Source organism: Gymnoscopelus microlampas (assembly GCF_963454915.1).
Source record: "Gymnoscopelus microlampas genome assembly, chromosome: 6".
Taxonomy (NCBI): Eukaryota; Metazoa; Chordata; class Actinopteri; order Myctophiformes; family Myctophidae; genus Gymnoscopelus; species Gymnoscopelus microlampas.
The window spans coordinates 50,679,565-50,697,557 of NC_139943.1; the positions used below are offsets into that span (position 1 = coordinate 50,679,565).

At 43.0% G+C, this 17,993-nt stretch overlaps 1 protein-coding gene across 1 annotated transcript in view; it reads right to left on the reverse strand.

Annotated features, from left to right (window-relative positions):
* Positions 1-670: 670 nt before the first annotated feature.
* cep152 (centrosomal protein 152) overlaps positions 671-17,993 on the reverse strand; it is a 38,829-nt gene continuing 21,506 nt past the window's right edge. The window contains exons 17-28 of the mRNA XM_084059623.1: positions 17,642-17,726; positions 15,224-15,352; positions 13,010-13,360; positions 12,221-12,352; positions 11,198-11,650; positions 10,935-11,010; positions 10,648-10,839; positions 9,502-9,580; positions 8,144-8,220; positions 7,330-7,486; positions 4,488-4,591; positions 671-2,859 (exon numbers count right to left, since the gene is read on the reverse strand). Of these exons, the coding sequence (XP_083915749.1) occupies positions 2,381-2,859; positions 4,488-4,591; positions 7,330-7,486; positions 8,144-8,220; positions 9,502-9,580; positions 10,648-10,839; positions 10,935-11,010; positions 11,198-11,650; positions 12,221-12,352; positions 13,010-13,360; positions 15,224-15,352; positions 17,642-17,726 (2,314 nt within the window). The 3' untranslated portion in view covers positions 671-2,380. The remainder of the gene's footprint in view (positions 2,860-4,487; positions 4,592-7,329; positions 7,487-8,143; positions 8,221-9,501; positions 9,581-10,647; positions 10,840-10,934; positions 11,011-11,197; positions 11,651-12,220; positions 12,353-13,009; positions 13,361-15,223; positions 15,353-17,641; positions 17,727-17,993) is intronic.

The following is a 17,993-nucleotide window of genomic DNA, read 5'->3' on the forward strand; positions in this document are numbered from 1 at the left end:
AAACTATAGGATCATAGAATACAGAGACAGTGTAGTGTCTCAGTAAACTATAGGATCATAGAATACAGACAGACAGTGTAGTGTCTCAGTAAACTATAGGATCATAGAATACACAGACAGTGTAGTGTCTCAGTAAACTATAGGATCATAGAATACAGAGAGACAGTGTAGTGTCTCAGTAAAGTAGGATCACAGGTAAACCATGAACCCAGTATCAGTCTGAAAAATATAATATCACAATAATAATCTGTACATTTAACTCACGTGTGAGTTAAATGTAGTAAATAAAAAAAATATTGCCCATAGTGCCAGCGCCTTTTCAATTTTCTTACCTTTTCAAGTGGTCACAGAATATTTATCTCCAGTATGATCGATCCCCTGATAGTTGCTGATCACGGAGGGTTTCACTGTGCTTCCGTAAAAAAGGAAAAAAAGGCATTGCGACCTCCCGTTCGTTAGTTATACATGAAAAAAAAACAAAAAAAAAACACGTCAAACACATCATTGGCACCCAGGGCCTTTGGGAAAAACCACGTCAAAGGCACTGAATTAAACTATACACACTATAGGACACCAGGTCAACAAAATGGACCTGGCGTCTGTCTAAATTTAGACACGAGCGTCAACTAAACGTCTAAACGACATCCTTAGAAAATAAAAATTCACACAATTCATTGAAAAAAAGGATTTATTAAACAGCTCAGTAGCTTGATTTTAAAATAAACTTTACATAAATAAACTTTATAAAATGTATAAAACGGAGTCACAAAAAGTAAAACGCTGAATGTATTAAACACACAAAACAATAGATAAGTCTCAATCTGAGAGAAATTAACCACAATACAATGTAAACACTCAGTCAAAATGTAAACTTGATATTAACCCATTCAATCCAGGAATGCATACGTGTCATTTCAGATTTGAGCTATAATCATTATTTTATACTTTGACTATTCAAAAATAGCAGATCTACAAGCTCATAGCACGGCACTCGGAGCTTGTAGATCTGCTAATTTTCTTAAAATCGTGAAAATGTGTGCAAATATTTGAATATTATTAAAGCGTACATTTGCAACTCAAATCTTTGCTTCTGGGGGGGGTCCCTGGAACAACAGATTTTATATCAGTGGTTCTAAAACTTGTTCATGTCAAGGACCACCCAAAACTATATATATTTGGCCACGGACCCCCATATCTAAATATTTTGAGAAGCAAAGATTTGAGTTAAAAATGTTGTTTAAAAAAAAATATATATATATATACAAAGATTTGCACAAATTCTCATAGCAAGCTCATAGCGTGGCACTCGGTGCCGCCCTATGAGCTTGTAGATCTGATATTGTTGAATAGCCAAAGTATAAAATAATGGTTACAGCTAAAATCTAAAATTACCCAGTATGAGTTCCTGGATTTAATGGGTTAACTGTAAACTATTATGTCAAATATCAGACATTACATTATCCTGGACGTCCCGTCAGGCCGGGACAGGCTCTCGGGGGGGGGGGGGGGGGGGGGGTCATACTGGGGGTCCTGGACGTCCCAGTCAGGGACAGAATGTCCTGTACGTCCCAGTCAGGGACAGAGGCAACACATTCTCACTACAAAATCGAAAAAGACGGAGTTGACCAAACGTCCAAGGTTGTACAGGAAGGGGGTACAGTACCCTGGACGGGACATGTTGACTAGGAGGGAATAAGACTTACCATTCTGTCACTATCGGACAGAATTACATTAACTCAAACGGTGCTGAGTCGGCTGAAGTGGGCGACCCGCTCGCCCTAACGTCTGGCTCGCCCTAACGTCTGGCTCGCCCTAGCTTCTGTCTCGCCCCAACGTCCGTCTCGTCCCAACGTTTGGCACGCCCTAACGTTTGGCACGCCCTAGCGTCTGTCTCGCCCTAACGTCTGGCGCGCCCTAACGTCTGTCTCGCCCTAACGTTTGGCACGCCCTAGCGTCTGTCTCGCCCTAACGTCTGGCACGCCCTAGCGTCTGTCTCGCCCTAACGTCTGGCTCACCCTAACGTTTGGCACGCCCTAACGTCTGGCTCGCCCTAACGTCTGGCTTGGCGGTGCCTCTCGAGGCTCAAGTCCGCTTTAGACGGCTGAAGCACCTCTGTCGTTTTAACCGTTTTTTAGCGGTCACCCTTTCATGTCTTGGGTTTGGAGAATGGCTGTTCCACATTCCTGGAGTGTGGAAGAGGCCGGGACGGCACCGTTTGACTGGAAGGGTATATCTGTCCCCTTCCAGTCAAACGTTTGGTCACATTTGTCCCAAGACGTCCCCCCGATAGTCTGTTTGGGGAGTGAGAGTGAGTTGCTCTGTGTGTGTGTGTGGGGGGGGGGGGGGGGGGGGGGGGGGGGGGCAGGCTCTATGGGGGGTCTTAGGTGCGTTGGACCTGTTGGAGGTCTCGGTGAGAGGAGGGCACGTTGGTGATGATCTGGTTATAAACGGTGAAGTCAGAGCTGTCGGGCGTCAGACCTCCAAACGCTGCAGAGTCCTCCAGAGAGCCGGAGAACGGAGATAAAGCTCTCCTCTCCGAGGAGGAGGGGAGGAGGAGGGTGGGGTGTTGAAAGGACCCCTGGTGGTGTGATGATGAGGTGTTTGGAGCCCTGGAGGAACGCTCACTCTTGCCCTGGTCTCTGACCGGAGCTTCCTGCGGCATGAGGGCTTTACCGTCACTCTCATCCCTGGACCTTCTACTCACCGACACCACGGTGACATGGGGGGATGGGGAGGGTCTGCAGGGGGATGGGGAGGGTCTGCAGGGGGGTGGGTTCTTCCCAGAGGGAGTCGGGGTGTCCTGGTGGGTCTTACTGCTCTGGTGGTCTGAGACTGTGGAAGACTCAGAGACCTGGATCACTGTGAAACCACAACACCATAACACATCACTTCAATAAACACAACTTGTGTACTTATTATTTATAATATATTATTGATTTATTATATGTATCATTATCATGATATCATATTGTATATTTATTCTATAGTATCATTATCATATTGTGTATCATATTATGTATGATGACAGCATTGTGCAGAAGTAGCTACAACTAGAAAAAGTGCTCCTCGGAGCACAGGTCTCCGCCAGGTCAGGTAAGTTATTGTGGCCTCCTGGTGGCGCGATAATAGGCCAATGTAAAAACGGTGGCATTTCTTCTTAGGCCTTGCACGGCAATCGGACACTGCATTCATGATTTGAGGCATTTTGTTCCAAAAATGTGTTTTGCTAAATTAGAGCTGCTGGTGGCGCTGTAACAGGCCAATGTTAAAAGGGTGGCATTTGTTTCTCAACATAGTGTGAGTGTGTGTGCAAAGTTTAACCGCAATCGGACGCTGTGTTCATGATTTGCGGCATTTTGTTAAAAACAAGCCACTACTGCAAACTTAAGATGTGAATCTTAGCCTATCAGGATGGAATATGAAAAATAAAACAGATGCGTCTTGATCACATGACCTATAGAGATCATGTGTACCGATTTGTGTGAAATTTGGATAAAATCGGAAGGCTTAATATGAAAAAAAATGTTTTACATAAGTCTCCTGGTAGCGCTAAAAAAGGCAGATGTGAAAAATGCAGAGCAAAGGTTTTTCCTTGACCTCTAGGGAGTGCGCATACAAAGTTTTACACAGATCGGTGCAGTTATAGGTAAAAACACAAATCGGCCTGTTATAGCGCCACCATGAGGCTGATTTGAAAACAATCAAGTGGCATTTCTTCCTCGGCATAGTGGGAATGTGTGTGCAAAATTCATGATTTGAGGCATTTTGTTCAAAACGGAGCACTCCTGCAAACTTTGAAAGCCATTTTTAGTTTCCAGACATTTGATTTTCCTAAATCTTTTGTATGTTATTTAGCATGCCCAATAGTAACAGAATCCATTGAAAACAATTTCTATTCTATCAATTATTTGGGGTTTCAACCATATACTGACCCATCTAATATTAGAATCATTGCAAACAGACCACTAGGGGGGGGCGATCCCAATTTGCCTGCGATGGTTTTTGAAAACCTTATGCCCAGACCTAAACCATGCCAAAAAACGGGTCACCAAGTGCACCATCTTGATTATTTTGGCGAATTCGCTCCCAGCTATTAGACACTGATGTAACACTGCTGTAGTTCCCCATATGTGTGCAATTTAGTTTTTTTTTGGTGTGACTAGACCCCTGACCAGTGTTGGAGCGGATGGGAACATCGGTGCACCCTTGCAAGTCCACATGTTACAGTACGTTTGTGTCGTCCACCAGCGGTCGACCCTCTAGGCAATTTGAATATAGGATTGAACCTACAGTATGAAAGGGATTAACAAAGCTTGTCACTAAAATAATAACTACATTGGATCCATTGGAACACAGGTTATTTTTTATCATTTCCTGAAAAGTTGTACAGTTTTGGACATACAGTACAAGGTTTCTACCCAACAGCGACAATATCATTTGATTATCATGTTATATGATATCATAGTGGTTTGTATAGGATCACTCACCCTCTAAGCTGTGGCTCTTCCCAGGTTTTCTCTTGACGGGGGTCTCCAGGACTCTGGCCATAGACGCCAGTTTGCTGGCAGCGTTCATTATTTTCTTCTCAGCCCTACAGACGGTGAAAGAACAGCTTTAATAACAATTTACAATGTAGGCATTTAGAGACATTCTTAATCCAGAGCGATGTACAGTAGTAAGCAAGGTAAACACCAGGTAATACATCAAATGCATAGAAATAGTAATCTAGGATCATAGGTAAATCAAGAACCTATCATCAGTGAAAACAGTAGAATGTCAAAAAAGTCCAAATCTGTACATTGAAACTATAGGATTCTAGGTCAACAAATGAACCTGACATCAGTCTACATAAGTACATAACATGATATCTAAATGACATTTCAACCTTTGCATAAGCCTTCATGGTGGTCAAGGCTAGGTCTAGTGCTACAGGCTGAGGTGGAGTGTGAAGAGGTGAGTCTTCAGACTACTAACTACAGAAGGTGAAAGAACAGCTTTACCTTCACAAACTTCCAAACATACGTGTACGGTCCCTCTTCCACCCTCCCCTCTCTAGCTTCATCTACTCCTCTCTCCCCCCCCTCCACCTCTCTATCCCACTTTTCTCCCCTTTCTCCTAACGAGGTCCTTCTCCTTGTTACCTCTAGCCGCCCCACCTCATGCTCTCTGGACCCTGTCCCATCCCCTCTGCTGCAGTCCACTGCACCTGAACTTCTTCCCTTCTTAACCCACCTTATTAACACCTCTCTGACATCTGGTTACTTTCCCTCTACTTTCAAGACTGCCAGAGTCACCCCCCTCCTCAAGAAACCGACACTTGACCCCTCTGAAGTCAAGAACTACAGGCCGGTTTCCCTTCTATCCTTCCTATCTAAAACTCTCGAACGTGCTGTGTTCAAACAACTGTCCTCGTATCTCCACCAGAACAACCTCCTGGACTCCAACCAGTCTGGGTTCAAAGTGGGTCACTCGACAGAGACTGCCCTCCTGGCAGTGGCGGAGTCACTCCATGCCGCTAGAGCGAACTCTCTCTCCTCTGTCCTGATACTCCTGGACCTGTCTGCAGCGTTCGACACAGTGAACCATCAGATCCTCCTCTCCACCCTCGAGGGGATGGGTGTCTCAGGCTCTGCACTCTCCCTGTTTGCATCCTACCTGACGGGTCGCTCCTACCAGGTGAAGCTGGGAGGGTCTGTGTCAGAACCACACAGGCTCACTACTGGGGTTCCCCAAGGCTCGGTTCTGGGTCCTCTTCTCTTCTCTCTCTACACTACATCTCTTGGTGCTGTCATCCGCTCCCATGGCTTTTCCTACCACTGCTATGCCGATGACACCCAGCTGATCCTCTCATTCCCCCCCTCTGACACACACGTGGAGGCACGCATTGCTGCTTGTCTGGCTGACATCTCGGAGTGGATGTCGACGAACCACCTGAAGCTCAACCTGGACAAGACGAGCTGATGTTCATCCCGGGGAAGGGCTGTCCTCACCGAGACATGGCCATCACCATTGAGAACGCTGTGGTGACGTCAACTCGGACTGCGAAGAATCTGGGTGTGACCCTGGACGATCAACTGTCGTTCTCGGCTAACATCGCATCAGTGACACGGTCCTGCAGATTCCTCCTCTACAACATCAGGAGAATTCGGCCCTTCCTCACGGAGAAGGCAGCCCAGGTGCTCATCCAGGCTCTTGTCATCTCCCGCCTGGACTACTGCAACTCCCTCCTGGCTGGCGCTCCGGCATCTGCCATCAGACCCCTGGAGCTTGTTCAGAAAGCTGCGGCTCGTCTGGTGTTCAACCGCCCCAAGTTCTCTCACACAACTATCCTTCTCCGTTCCCTGCACTGGCTCCCCGTAGCGGCTCGCATTCAGTTTAAAACCCTGGTGCTAGCCTATAGGGCAGCGAAAGGAACAGCTTCCTCTTACCTCCGGGTATTGGTCAATGCCCACAACCCTTCCCGACCACTCCGGTCGGCCACCAAGGGGCGACTGACTCCCCCGCCACTCAACGGTCCTTCTGGTCGATCGACACGGTCACGACTTTTTTCTGTTCTGGCCCCACAGTGGTGGAATGAACTTCCCACTGATGTCAGGACAGCAGAGTCACTGCCCATCTTTCGCCGCATGCTGAAAACCCACCTCTTCAGGAAACACTACCCTTCCTCTTTGCCTGGCCTACTTGTTGTTAACTAGTTGTACGAATGCTTGTTTTATTGTTGAATTGTTTATTGGATCTTGTTTAGTCAATACAATTATTTGTTTTTAGCTCCTGCTCATTTGACTACTTTGTCTCATCTGTTTAAGGAAATAAGTAGCTGATATATTGCACTTTTACCTTAGCGCTAGGTATGCTCTTGGTTGCTTGTTATTGCAGAAAATGCACTTATAACCTCTGGTGATTAGTAGCTTTCGTTCCCTACCTTTGTTGATTGCACTTATTGTAAGTCGCTTTGGATAAAAGCGTCTGCTAAATGACTGTAATGTAATGTAATGTACGGTAACTATGTCAACATGAAGCACAGCATACAGTAGGTTACTGGGAACTAGATCCCAGTCGTCACATCGGTTTGGCCAAAACATCGGCCATTATTAGACTTTTTACTCGATAAACCATTGAAACAGTTTACCCAGTACTCTGTCCTCCATCATCCAGCAGCTCCTGCAGACAGCTTAGTGTTAGGGGTAAAGGGTTAGGTTTAGGGGTAAAGGGTTAAACCTAAGGGTCAGGTTTAGGGTTAGTTTTATGGGTAAAGGGGTAGGTTTATGGGTAAAGGGTTAGGTTTAAAGGGGTAAAGGGGTATGTTTAGGGGGTAAATAAACAGTTTACCCAGTACTCTGTCCCCCATCATCCAGTAGATCCTGCAGACAGCTCAGGTAATAATGTCTCATCTTCCTGGCTGTGACCTGTCTCTCTTTCTGGACCTCCATCCTGATCATCTGGGCTGCTTTCTGCTTACTGTCCTGGAGGTACTGCAACATGTCCCCTATAGAATATTATTATTATTACTGTCCTGGAGGTACTGCATCATGTCCCCTATAGAATATTATTATTATTATTATTATTATTATTATTACTGTCATGGAGGTACTGCAGCATGTCCCCTATAGAATAATAATACATTGTTATCTATAGATTAATAACATTATCTATAGATAAATCCACATCGTTCTTCACAGTTCACACCAAAGAAAAGTAGACCTAAAAACTTTATTTCCTCATTTTCTGCTGGATTACTGCTTACTTTTGCACAACGGCATACAAAACAGGCCTCAAGGGGTTAATCGGACTAATCGGTTTAGTTGATTATACAAAAAAATATATTAGAATGTTTTACTGCTGATAAGTTAATAAAAAAAGCAAATCAATATCTAAATATATTTTTAAAGTGCTTCTCGATTAGCCGATTACTAGGAAAAGTAATCAATAGGACAATAGTTAAGATAACCCCAGTTCCCGTACAAACTGATAACATGGAACAACACACATCAGTTCATACACAAGATTCAAGGTTCATCCATTTGTAATTTACATGCTTGCACATTGTATTCAACACCAGCAGTGTACAGTAGATCACACAGACCAGCAGTGTACAGTAATCAGATCATACAGACCAGTGTACAGTAATCAGGATGCTACTCACCTCGTATCTTCTCTACAGCGTTGTGATACTGTACTTTCATCTCCTCCAGACCTCGCTCCAGGTTCTGCTTCTGACTCCTACAACACATTATCACCATTCACTTAATTATACTAGACCATACCCATCCTCCTACAACACATTACCACCATTCACTTAATTATACTAGACCATACCCATCCTCCTACAACACATTACCACCATTCACTTATTTATACTAGACCATACCCATCCTCCTACAACACATTATCACCATTCACTTAATTATACTAGACCATACCCATCCTCCTACAACACATTACCACCATTCACTTATTTATACTAGACCATACCCATCCTCCTACAACACATTATCACCATTCACTTAATTATACTAGACCATACCCATCCTCCTACAACACATTATCACCATTCACTTATTTATACTAGACCATACCCATCCTCCTACAACACATTACCACCATCCTACTATAATTCTAGTAACCTCTGTCTGTAGTGGTGAGTGAGTGAGTAGGTGAAGCTACCCGGTTCTCCTCAGTGGCTGGAGCAATTGCTCTGATTTTGCACACAGCCATTGACCATTACCATCTGAACGCAACTGTGAAGCCCGTTTTTCAATTTCATCAAATCCCAGCTTCTTATTAGCGTTTATGTGTCAAACAATGTCGCCATGGTTACGGGCCTGCCCAGCTATGGGACGAACTGCCTCCCGGGTTGCCAGATCATGTGCGCATATCCCCCCATGGATGCGCTGCGCCGACCGGGTATGGTCTAGTTCACTTAATTATACTAGACCATAGCCATCCTCCTACAACACATTACCACCATTCACTTATTTATATGGAACTAATCTTTCATAAACCTCATCATTCAGTATCTATATAGAACTAGTCATTATAAACCTCATCATTCAGTATCTATATAGAACTAGTTATTATAAACCTCATCATTCAGTATCTATATAGAACTAGTCATTATAAACCTCATCATTCAGTATCTATATAGAACTAGTCATTATAAACCTCATCATTCAGTAACATATCATCACTGTCGGGAAGAATCTGTATCTCGATATTTCTATGTTTTTTAAGTTGATGCTGTACTTTGTCGTGCGTTGAGCAAAAGTAGAGAAAATAGATCTACAAGCTTGTATACTGTATCTGCTATCTTTCAAACATTTTAAAGACACATCGAAAGTGGTTCAGTCGATCTTTGGGTTTTATAAATATTGAACCTATGAAAAGTATTAACACAATATTGTGTCTAAATAATGTCTCCATTGGATCCATTAGAACAGGTTGTTTTTTACATGTTCTGAAAAGTAACAGTTCTGGACATACTGTACAAGGTTTAATACTCACAGTTCATTGTTGTTCTTCACTTCATCCAGCTGTAGGAGGTGATTCTGCTTTAGTTTCTGTAGACTCTCCTCATGATCATCTGTATGAACACACAGGTACAGCCCATCATTAACACACACACACACACACACACACACACACACACACACACACACACACACACACACACACACACACACACACACACACACACACACACACACACACACACACACACACACACACACACACACACACACACACACGTTGTTGACCAAGGTCTCCCTGGGGTCTATCCTTGGCCCCTTCCCTTTTACACCCAATTTCTTCGCCAACAATTGCTGCAAGCTTGTAGATCTGCTATTTTCACTGAATGTTCTCCAATGATGGCATAAATGTTCTCAGAATAGTGGCTCTAGGGTTCCTCTTGTAGTTAAAGAGCTCAATAGTGTTCTGTACCTACAGTATGAGATGCTGCACAGCAGCCTTGTTCTGTCTAACAGTGATGTACCTTTAGACACTGTTCTGTCTAACAGTGATGTACCTTTAGACACTGTTCTGTCTAACAGTGATGTACCTTTAGACACTGTTCTGTGTAACAGTGATGTACCTTTAGACACTGTTCTGTGTAACAGTGATGTACCTTTAGACACTGTTCTGTGTAACAGTGATGTACCTTTAGACACTGTTCTGTCTACAGTGATGTACCTTTAGACACTGTTCTGTCTAACAGTGATGTACCTTTAGACACTGTTCTGTCTACAGTGATGTACCTTTAGACACTGTTCTGTCTACAGTGATGTACCTTTAGACACTGTTCTGTCTAACAGTGATGTACCTTTAGACACTGTTCTGTGTAACAGTGATGTACCTTTAGACACTGTTCTGTCTAACAGTGATGTACCTTTAGACACTGTTCTGTGTAACAGTGATGTACCTTTAGACACTGTTCTGTCTACAGTGATGTACCTTTAGACACTGTTCTGTCTAACAGTGATGTACCTTTAGACACTGTTCTGTGTAACAGTGATGTACCTTTAGACACTGTTCTGTCTAACAGTGATGTACCTTTAGACACTGTTCTGTGTAACAGTGATGTACCTTTAGACACTGTTCTGTCTAACAGTGATGTACCTTTAGACACTGTTCTGTGTAACAGTGATGTACCTTTAGACACTGTTGTACCTGATGTACCTTTCAGACGCTGCACAGCAGCCTTGTTCTGTCGGACAGAGAGCTGTAGCTGTCGACAGGCCTTCTCCAGGTGTCTCTGGAGATCCTGGATCTTCTGCTGGAGTTTCCCGGTGCTCTCAGCACACCTCTGCCCACAGACAGCTTCCTGTCTCTGGGATACAGTGCCTACAGACAGACATACAGACAGCTCCACTCAGTAACATGTTATATAAGTGGTGTTAACATGATTATTGATACGAAATATTACATAATGAACATACTTTGAATTCTCCTGATCTCACTCTCATGCTGTTCCTGGGTTTCCTTCAACACACGACTGAGTCTGTCCTCACTGACCTGTAGAAACACACAGTACACATGTTCATACTCATAGTGCATACATAATACACACACTAAACATGTCCATAGTACATCATACATACACTAAACATGTTCATAGTACATAATACATACACTAAACATGTTCATAGTACATAATACATACACTAAACATGTTCATAGTACATAATACAGTAGAACTCACCGTCCTCCACTGTCTCTGGGCCTGGACCACCTCCTTCTGGAGGAGCTCTCTGTAGGCCGCCTGGAGGATGGAGGAGATAGAGCACCTCCTGCTGGGCTCTGATCTCTGCTCCTCCTTCTCCTTCTGCAGCTCAGACAGCTCCTTCTGAAGCTCCAGGAGGAAGCGCTCCCTGCTCCTCTGCTCCTGCCTCCTCCACTGCTCCTCCCGGAGCCTCAGGGCCTCCTGCTGCTCCTCCTGCAGAGAGGACCGCTCCCTGTTCCAGGAGGCTCTGGCCTCGGCCAGCTGAGCCTTCGTCAGCACCTCCTGCTCCGCCCGCAGTCTGTCCATGTGGTGCCGGAGCTCCTCCTCCTCCCGCTGGGAGCCCGCACGCTCCTCCTCCTCTCTCTTCTCCTCCACCCGAACCCGGAGCCTCCTCTGACACTGCTCCTCAGCCTCGCTGCGGGCCTCAGACACCTGACACACACACACACACACACACACACACACACACTAAATAGAGCGCTCCCTCCGTTCTAACACATACTACTAACACATTAAATACAGGAAAGTATTGATGGAAAGACAAGAAAATATATCAGACTAATTGATATAATAGATAAAACATCAACTAGAATTAATTTGTGTCGATTCGTTGATGTAAAAAATAAGACAAATTATAAACACGCTTTCAAGATTATTAGATTCATCGAAAGAATCGCTAGAATAATAGCTGAGTAAATATTGGATAGTTACTAAATTATTCTCTCTCTCACACACACACACACACACACACACACACACACACACACTTCTAATGACGGTGACAGGAGGCGGGGTTTGGAGGACAACTGCAAACTGAAAGTTTGATGGAATGCACCTTTACTTGCGAGTGAGCGCTGTGACCGCTTCTCCATTACATCTATGAGTGGAGTGGTTCTCATCAGTGTGACGTTGTCTGATAAGGCGTCTATGGGATTTACACAGTAAAAAGGGGGATAACTACAGAGCCCACATTGAGAACCACACGTTTAATTTAATCCCTACCTGTTGCTGCAGGTGTCTCTGGTGTTGCTCTGTCCACTGCTCCTTCTCTCGCTGCAGATGTTCTTTATATTCTGGTAGAGACGTCAGGTCCTCCAGCCAGCGGCTGTACGCCCGGGTTAACGCTCCCTCCACCTGCAGCGGTTCAAAACATCACCAAGATCAACCTCTTACCTAGGTCTAATAAAGGCTGGCGTGATGTAATCTGTATATCTGTGAAAGGGTGTTCCAGCTTCAGGCTGGTCCGCTGCATCACAGAAGCAGGACACACATGAAGCGACAATAATGAAGGTTTTCGTGTGCAACTTAATCCACTAAGACCGGGAACGCATCTGTGTGGCATTTTAAGATGTATTTGGCTATTAAAAAATAGCAGATCTAGAAGCTCACAGCGCGGCACTATGAGCTTGTAGATCTGCTATTTTCTTTGAAAAATCATGATTTTGCAAATCTTCGTGTGTGTGTGTGTGTGTGTGTGTGTGTGTGTGTGTGTGTGTGTGTGTGTGTGTGTGTGTGTGTGTGTGTGTGTGTGTGTGTGTGTGTGTGTATATGTATATGTATATATATCTATATATATATATATACACACACACACACACACACACACACACACACACACCACATTTCTTTGAGCAGTATATATATATATATATAAAGATGCATTGACATCAAAACGTTACCCGTTACTTGCACCCTAAAATAAATAAAAAGACTTCAACTATCCGAGTTGCTCCAGTAGCTTCATTCTTTTCGTCATAGTACTGTATATACAGCAACGGTAAACAGCCTAACCTGTGTGGTCATGTCATCCAGGTATTTCTGTTGCAGTTCTCTCCTGGTTTCCATCCTGGCATCTTCTACAGCCCTGAACTGCTTCTTCTCTGCTTCCAGCAGCAGATGCCGTTTCTGGACACCCAGTGTGGAGGCCAGATCCTCTGGAGAAACACCTCCAACCGTCTGAGATGCTTCCTCCCGCGAAGAAACACCTCCACCCGTCTGAGAGGCCTCCGAACATGAAGAAACACCTCCACCCGTCTGAGAGGCCTCCGAACATGAAGAAACACCTCCACTCGTCTGAGAGGCCCCCTCCAGTGTCTCTGTGGTCTCCGTCTGTGTCTCCGTCTGTACCGAGGTCCTCTCCGCCTGCACACACACACAGTTTAATGATGTCAGATCTTTGGTAGAGAAAGGGGGCCGTAGACCAGAGCCATGCCTGATGTGTGGGTTCGATGCCGATCCTGATTTCAGAGAGTCTAGATCACACATGGGCAACTGGCGGCCCAGGGGCTACATGCGGCCCCAGGCCCCCCACCTTCACTTAATGAGGCCCGGAGGTTAATATCAGAATACTGATATATTATATATGACCCGCTTTAATTACTTCAGTCTATATTAGTAGCTTAATGACTAGTATTACAATTCTATTGTCTTTTTTATGTCCAATGTATTTATATTTAAGTTCATAAAGTTAACATCAGTATAACTAAATGCATTTGAAATAAATAGAAATGTTACTTTTCAGGATTCCAATAAAAAAATAGCAGATCTACACTTTTTCTACATGCATTACACGCATTTTGAGCTTGTAGATCTGCTATTTTTGCTACTTTAGTGTGACATAGAATGGTATAGTACGGCATTAATTTTACGAAAAAAGTTAAAATATGGAGATAAGAGGTGTCTGCCCGACAGTATATGCAATGTGTCCCTCTGGAGTGAGTGTGGAAATATAGCGGCCCTCTCCATCATCAAAGTTGCATCACCGCTGATCTAGATTGTAGACTTCAGAGGACCTCAGTGGTCTAGACTATAGAGACCCATGTTTTGAGAGTGATATTATTGTTATTTTTAAAGAAACAAAATCAATACTACCGGTAATCAATTAAAAAAAAACTAGAAAATGTGCTCCTCGGAGCACAAGTCTCCGCCAGCAGAACCGTACTATCAACTGTCATCAACTGTGATATCAGTTTGTACTGGAATGTACTGTTCTTGATTAATCCTGTCTAAGCTATTTATATTACGTATTGTGATGACACCAGTGTGTCTACATAATGTATTGCTCCGCCATTTCTCAGCCATTTCGTGATTATTTCTGTCTTGCCTCACTTTGAAAGAGACCAAGACTCTTTCAAAGTGACACATATATTTATAGGCCGCTATACGTCATGCGTCTCACTAGCCAATCCGAGCACACTCTTTTTTTTTTTTTTTAATCTAAATTTTTATCCCACGATTTTGTAACCCCTATATTTTTACACCCAGTGCCAATGCCTAAGCTGTAATCCTGGGCACTACCTTCCCTCTGCCAACCTAGGGAGGCCAGGGCCGAGCTCATGCCTCCTTCAGTGCATGAGAGCCAACTGACCTTCTTGTCACCTGACAGGGGAGAGTTTCCCTGGTTGGACGTAGCGCGTGGAAGGAACACGTTATTCTAACCAGTTCCCTTCCCCTCCATCAGGCGCCCCGGCTGGCCAGGGGGAGGCAGTATAGTGACCAGGATTACTGCATGTTTTTGTGAGGGTACCTACCCTAGGGAACACGGGGAGAACATGCAAACTCCACACAGAAAGGTACACTCTTTCAACGTATTGTCACGTGTCACGTGAGGCTTGACCAATGTTAGCTTGGCCGAGAGGGGGGGGACGGAAAGTGAAAACATAGTCTCCTGGCGGAGACAAAAAAGACATTTGATTAAAGTTTCTATTTGAGTGTATGTAAATTATAAGCAAACACATACGCAAAGCTATAAGCAAAAAACAATACCTTTTTGATAGATACAAGTTTTAAATTACATATCACACTTCAATTATTCAATGAACATGAACAAGCAAACATCTGTTATATCAGATTGGGAACATCGACAAAATGTAATAATTTCTGTCCACTGCAGACCGTATAACAGTCCTCCATGGCTTCATTTCATCACAATTGAATTGCTGGAACTCCCTCTACTCTGGCCTGGACATAAAAGCTATATCCCGTCTCCAGATCCAGACTACTGACCTTCATGTGTTCCTCCTCCCATACGGTCCTGGCTGAAGCTACATGGTGCTGCATGTTGGTCTGATGTTCTGCTTCCAGCTCTGATCTCAGCTTCTGGACAGCTGAGATCTTCTCATTCCTCAGCTTCATCTGGGAACACACAGAATACAGAACAATAACATCCTTGTTCAACGACAAACACTACACACAAAAGGCACCTATGTAAATATCTCACATCTGAATTTAAACTGTATATTTAGATTTTCTATATTTGATATACCAGAGTGTTGAATGTTTAATGGACCACAATGGAAACGACTTTTGCTTTTTTGTGTGTGTCATACATTTGGCGTGTTTTGTATTGCTTGAACCTTTAAAAATCCCCCCAATTAAATATTCAAACAATAATTGGAACAAATTAAATTAAATATTTGAATGACTCAATAGTCCTGGTTCATCTAGACTATAACATGGTCATTGTACAGTATATAGTCCTGGTTCATCTAGACTATAACATGGTCATTGTACAGTATATAGTCCTGGTTCATCTAGACTATAACATGGTCATTGTACAGTATATAGTCCTGGTTCATCTAGACTATAACATGGTCATTGTACAGTATATAGTCCTGGTTCATCTAGACTATAACATGGTCATTGTACAATATATAGTCCTGGTTCATCTAGACTATAACATGGTCATTGTACAATATATAGTCCTGGTTCATCTAGACTATAACATGGTCATTGTACAATATATAGTCCTGGTTCATCTAGACTAACATGGTCATTGTACAATATATAGTCCTGGTTCATCTAGACTATAACATGGTCATTGTACAATATATAGTCCTGGTTCATCTAGACTATAACATGGTCATTGTACAGTATATAGTCCTGGTTCATCTAGACTATAACATGGTCATTGTACAGTATATAGTCCTGGTTCATCTAGACTATAACATGGTCATTGTACAATATATAGTCCTGGTTCATCTAGACTATAACATGGTCATTGTACAATATATAGTCCTGGTTCATCTAGACTATAACATGGTCATTGTACAGTATATAGTCCTGGTTCATCTAGAGTCTAGATGAACCAGGACTATATACTACACACTATGAGCTTGTAGATCTGCTATTTTTGAAAAATCATGGAAATTTGTGCAAGTCTTCACAAATGTCTTCTAAATCCTGCTATAATATGTGGTTCTCTAAATGTTTTATGTCTATATATATATATATATATATATATATATATATATATATATATATATATATATATATATATATATATATATATATATATATATATGTTTTATGTCTATATATATATATATATATATATATATATATATATATATATATATATATATATATATATATATATATATATATATATATATATATATAGACTATAACATGGTCATTGTACAGTATATAGTCCTGGTTCATCTAGACTATAACATGGTCATTGTACAATATATAGTCCTGGTTCATCTAGACTATAACATGGTCATTTTGAATAGATCCTTTTCCATATATTGGTTAACAGAACACAACGCAGAAAAACATGCTTGGGGTCATTTAAAATATCCTGCCTCCTATACATATCACGAGCATTGGATATTATATCGATATCAGAATGTTTTTTTTACTCCCCAATACCAGTATCGGCCCTAGAAATCCAGTATTTGATGGACTCCGGGTCGGTGTAGCTCAGTCGGTAGAGAACTCGCCCTTCCACCGCAAGGTCATGGGTTCACTAACTCAGCGTATGCGCAAGTCCTGGGGGGACTCACTCTTTCCCAGGTGTTTCACCCAGGGTGGGCGTGGCTTGAGGTTAGGTTAAGGCAGTGGTTTCCAAACAGTGGGTCGCGGACCATATTTTGTGTCGTAGGTAAATATCTCGTACATAAATATGAGATTTTCTTTAAAAAAAAAAAGCATAACATAACAAATTAAAACATTTTTTAGAACTAGTGAAAATAGCAGATCTACAAGCTCACAACGCGTCGCAACTCGCAAAGCTTGTAGATCGGCTATTTTCACTAGTTTGGGTCCCGGGAAGACATCAAATGTCTCTTTTGGGTGAGGACCAAAACACGTTTGGGAGCACTGTGTTATTAAGGCCTATTTTCTGTGAGGTTAGGGTTAGGTTTAGGCATATAACCACGCCCACCTGGGAGAAAGACCAAAGAAAGAGGCAGTCCCAAGTACTGGGAGCTGATGGTAGGTGTTGCGCTCCACCTCAGCAGTTCTCCCAAAGGTCTAGCGCTCTGGCTGACTGACTTACTTACTTCCAGTAGGATTCCAACTGTGGTCTAACTCGTTTAATGGAAGCTCTATACACCATGGATAAAATGATCATGTACTTTATAATCTGTGTTATAATCTGTGAAATGCATGTTAGTATGTGAGAAGTGATTTTCTTGCCTCCAGTTGATCTTTCTCCTTACAGACCGACACGTAATCCTCCTGAGTGGCAGTCAGCCTATCACTGGCCTCTGAGAGTTCAGTCCTGTGGAGAGAACAACCTGTTAATGCACTGATAACAGCAACTATTAGACCACTAGAGAACAAGCTGTTAATGCACTAATATAACCAGATCAGTAAACACGTAGAGAGACAGATTGTGGAGGTCTTAAATGAGCATTGCACTTAGCACAGACATAAGCAGAGCAAGTTCTGTCAGGGAACTCAGCTCCGCCTCAGCTCCAGCTTCACATCCACTCATCCAATCACACTTCATAGATGCTGAATGCTGTTCACCCTCCCTCCACCACCC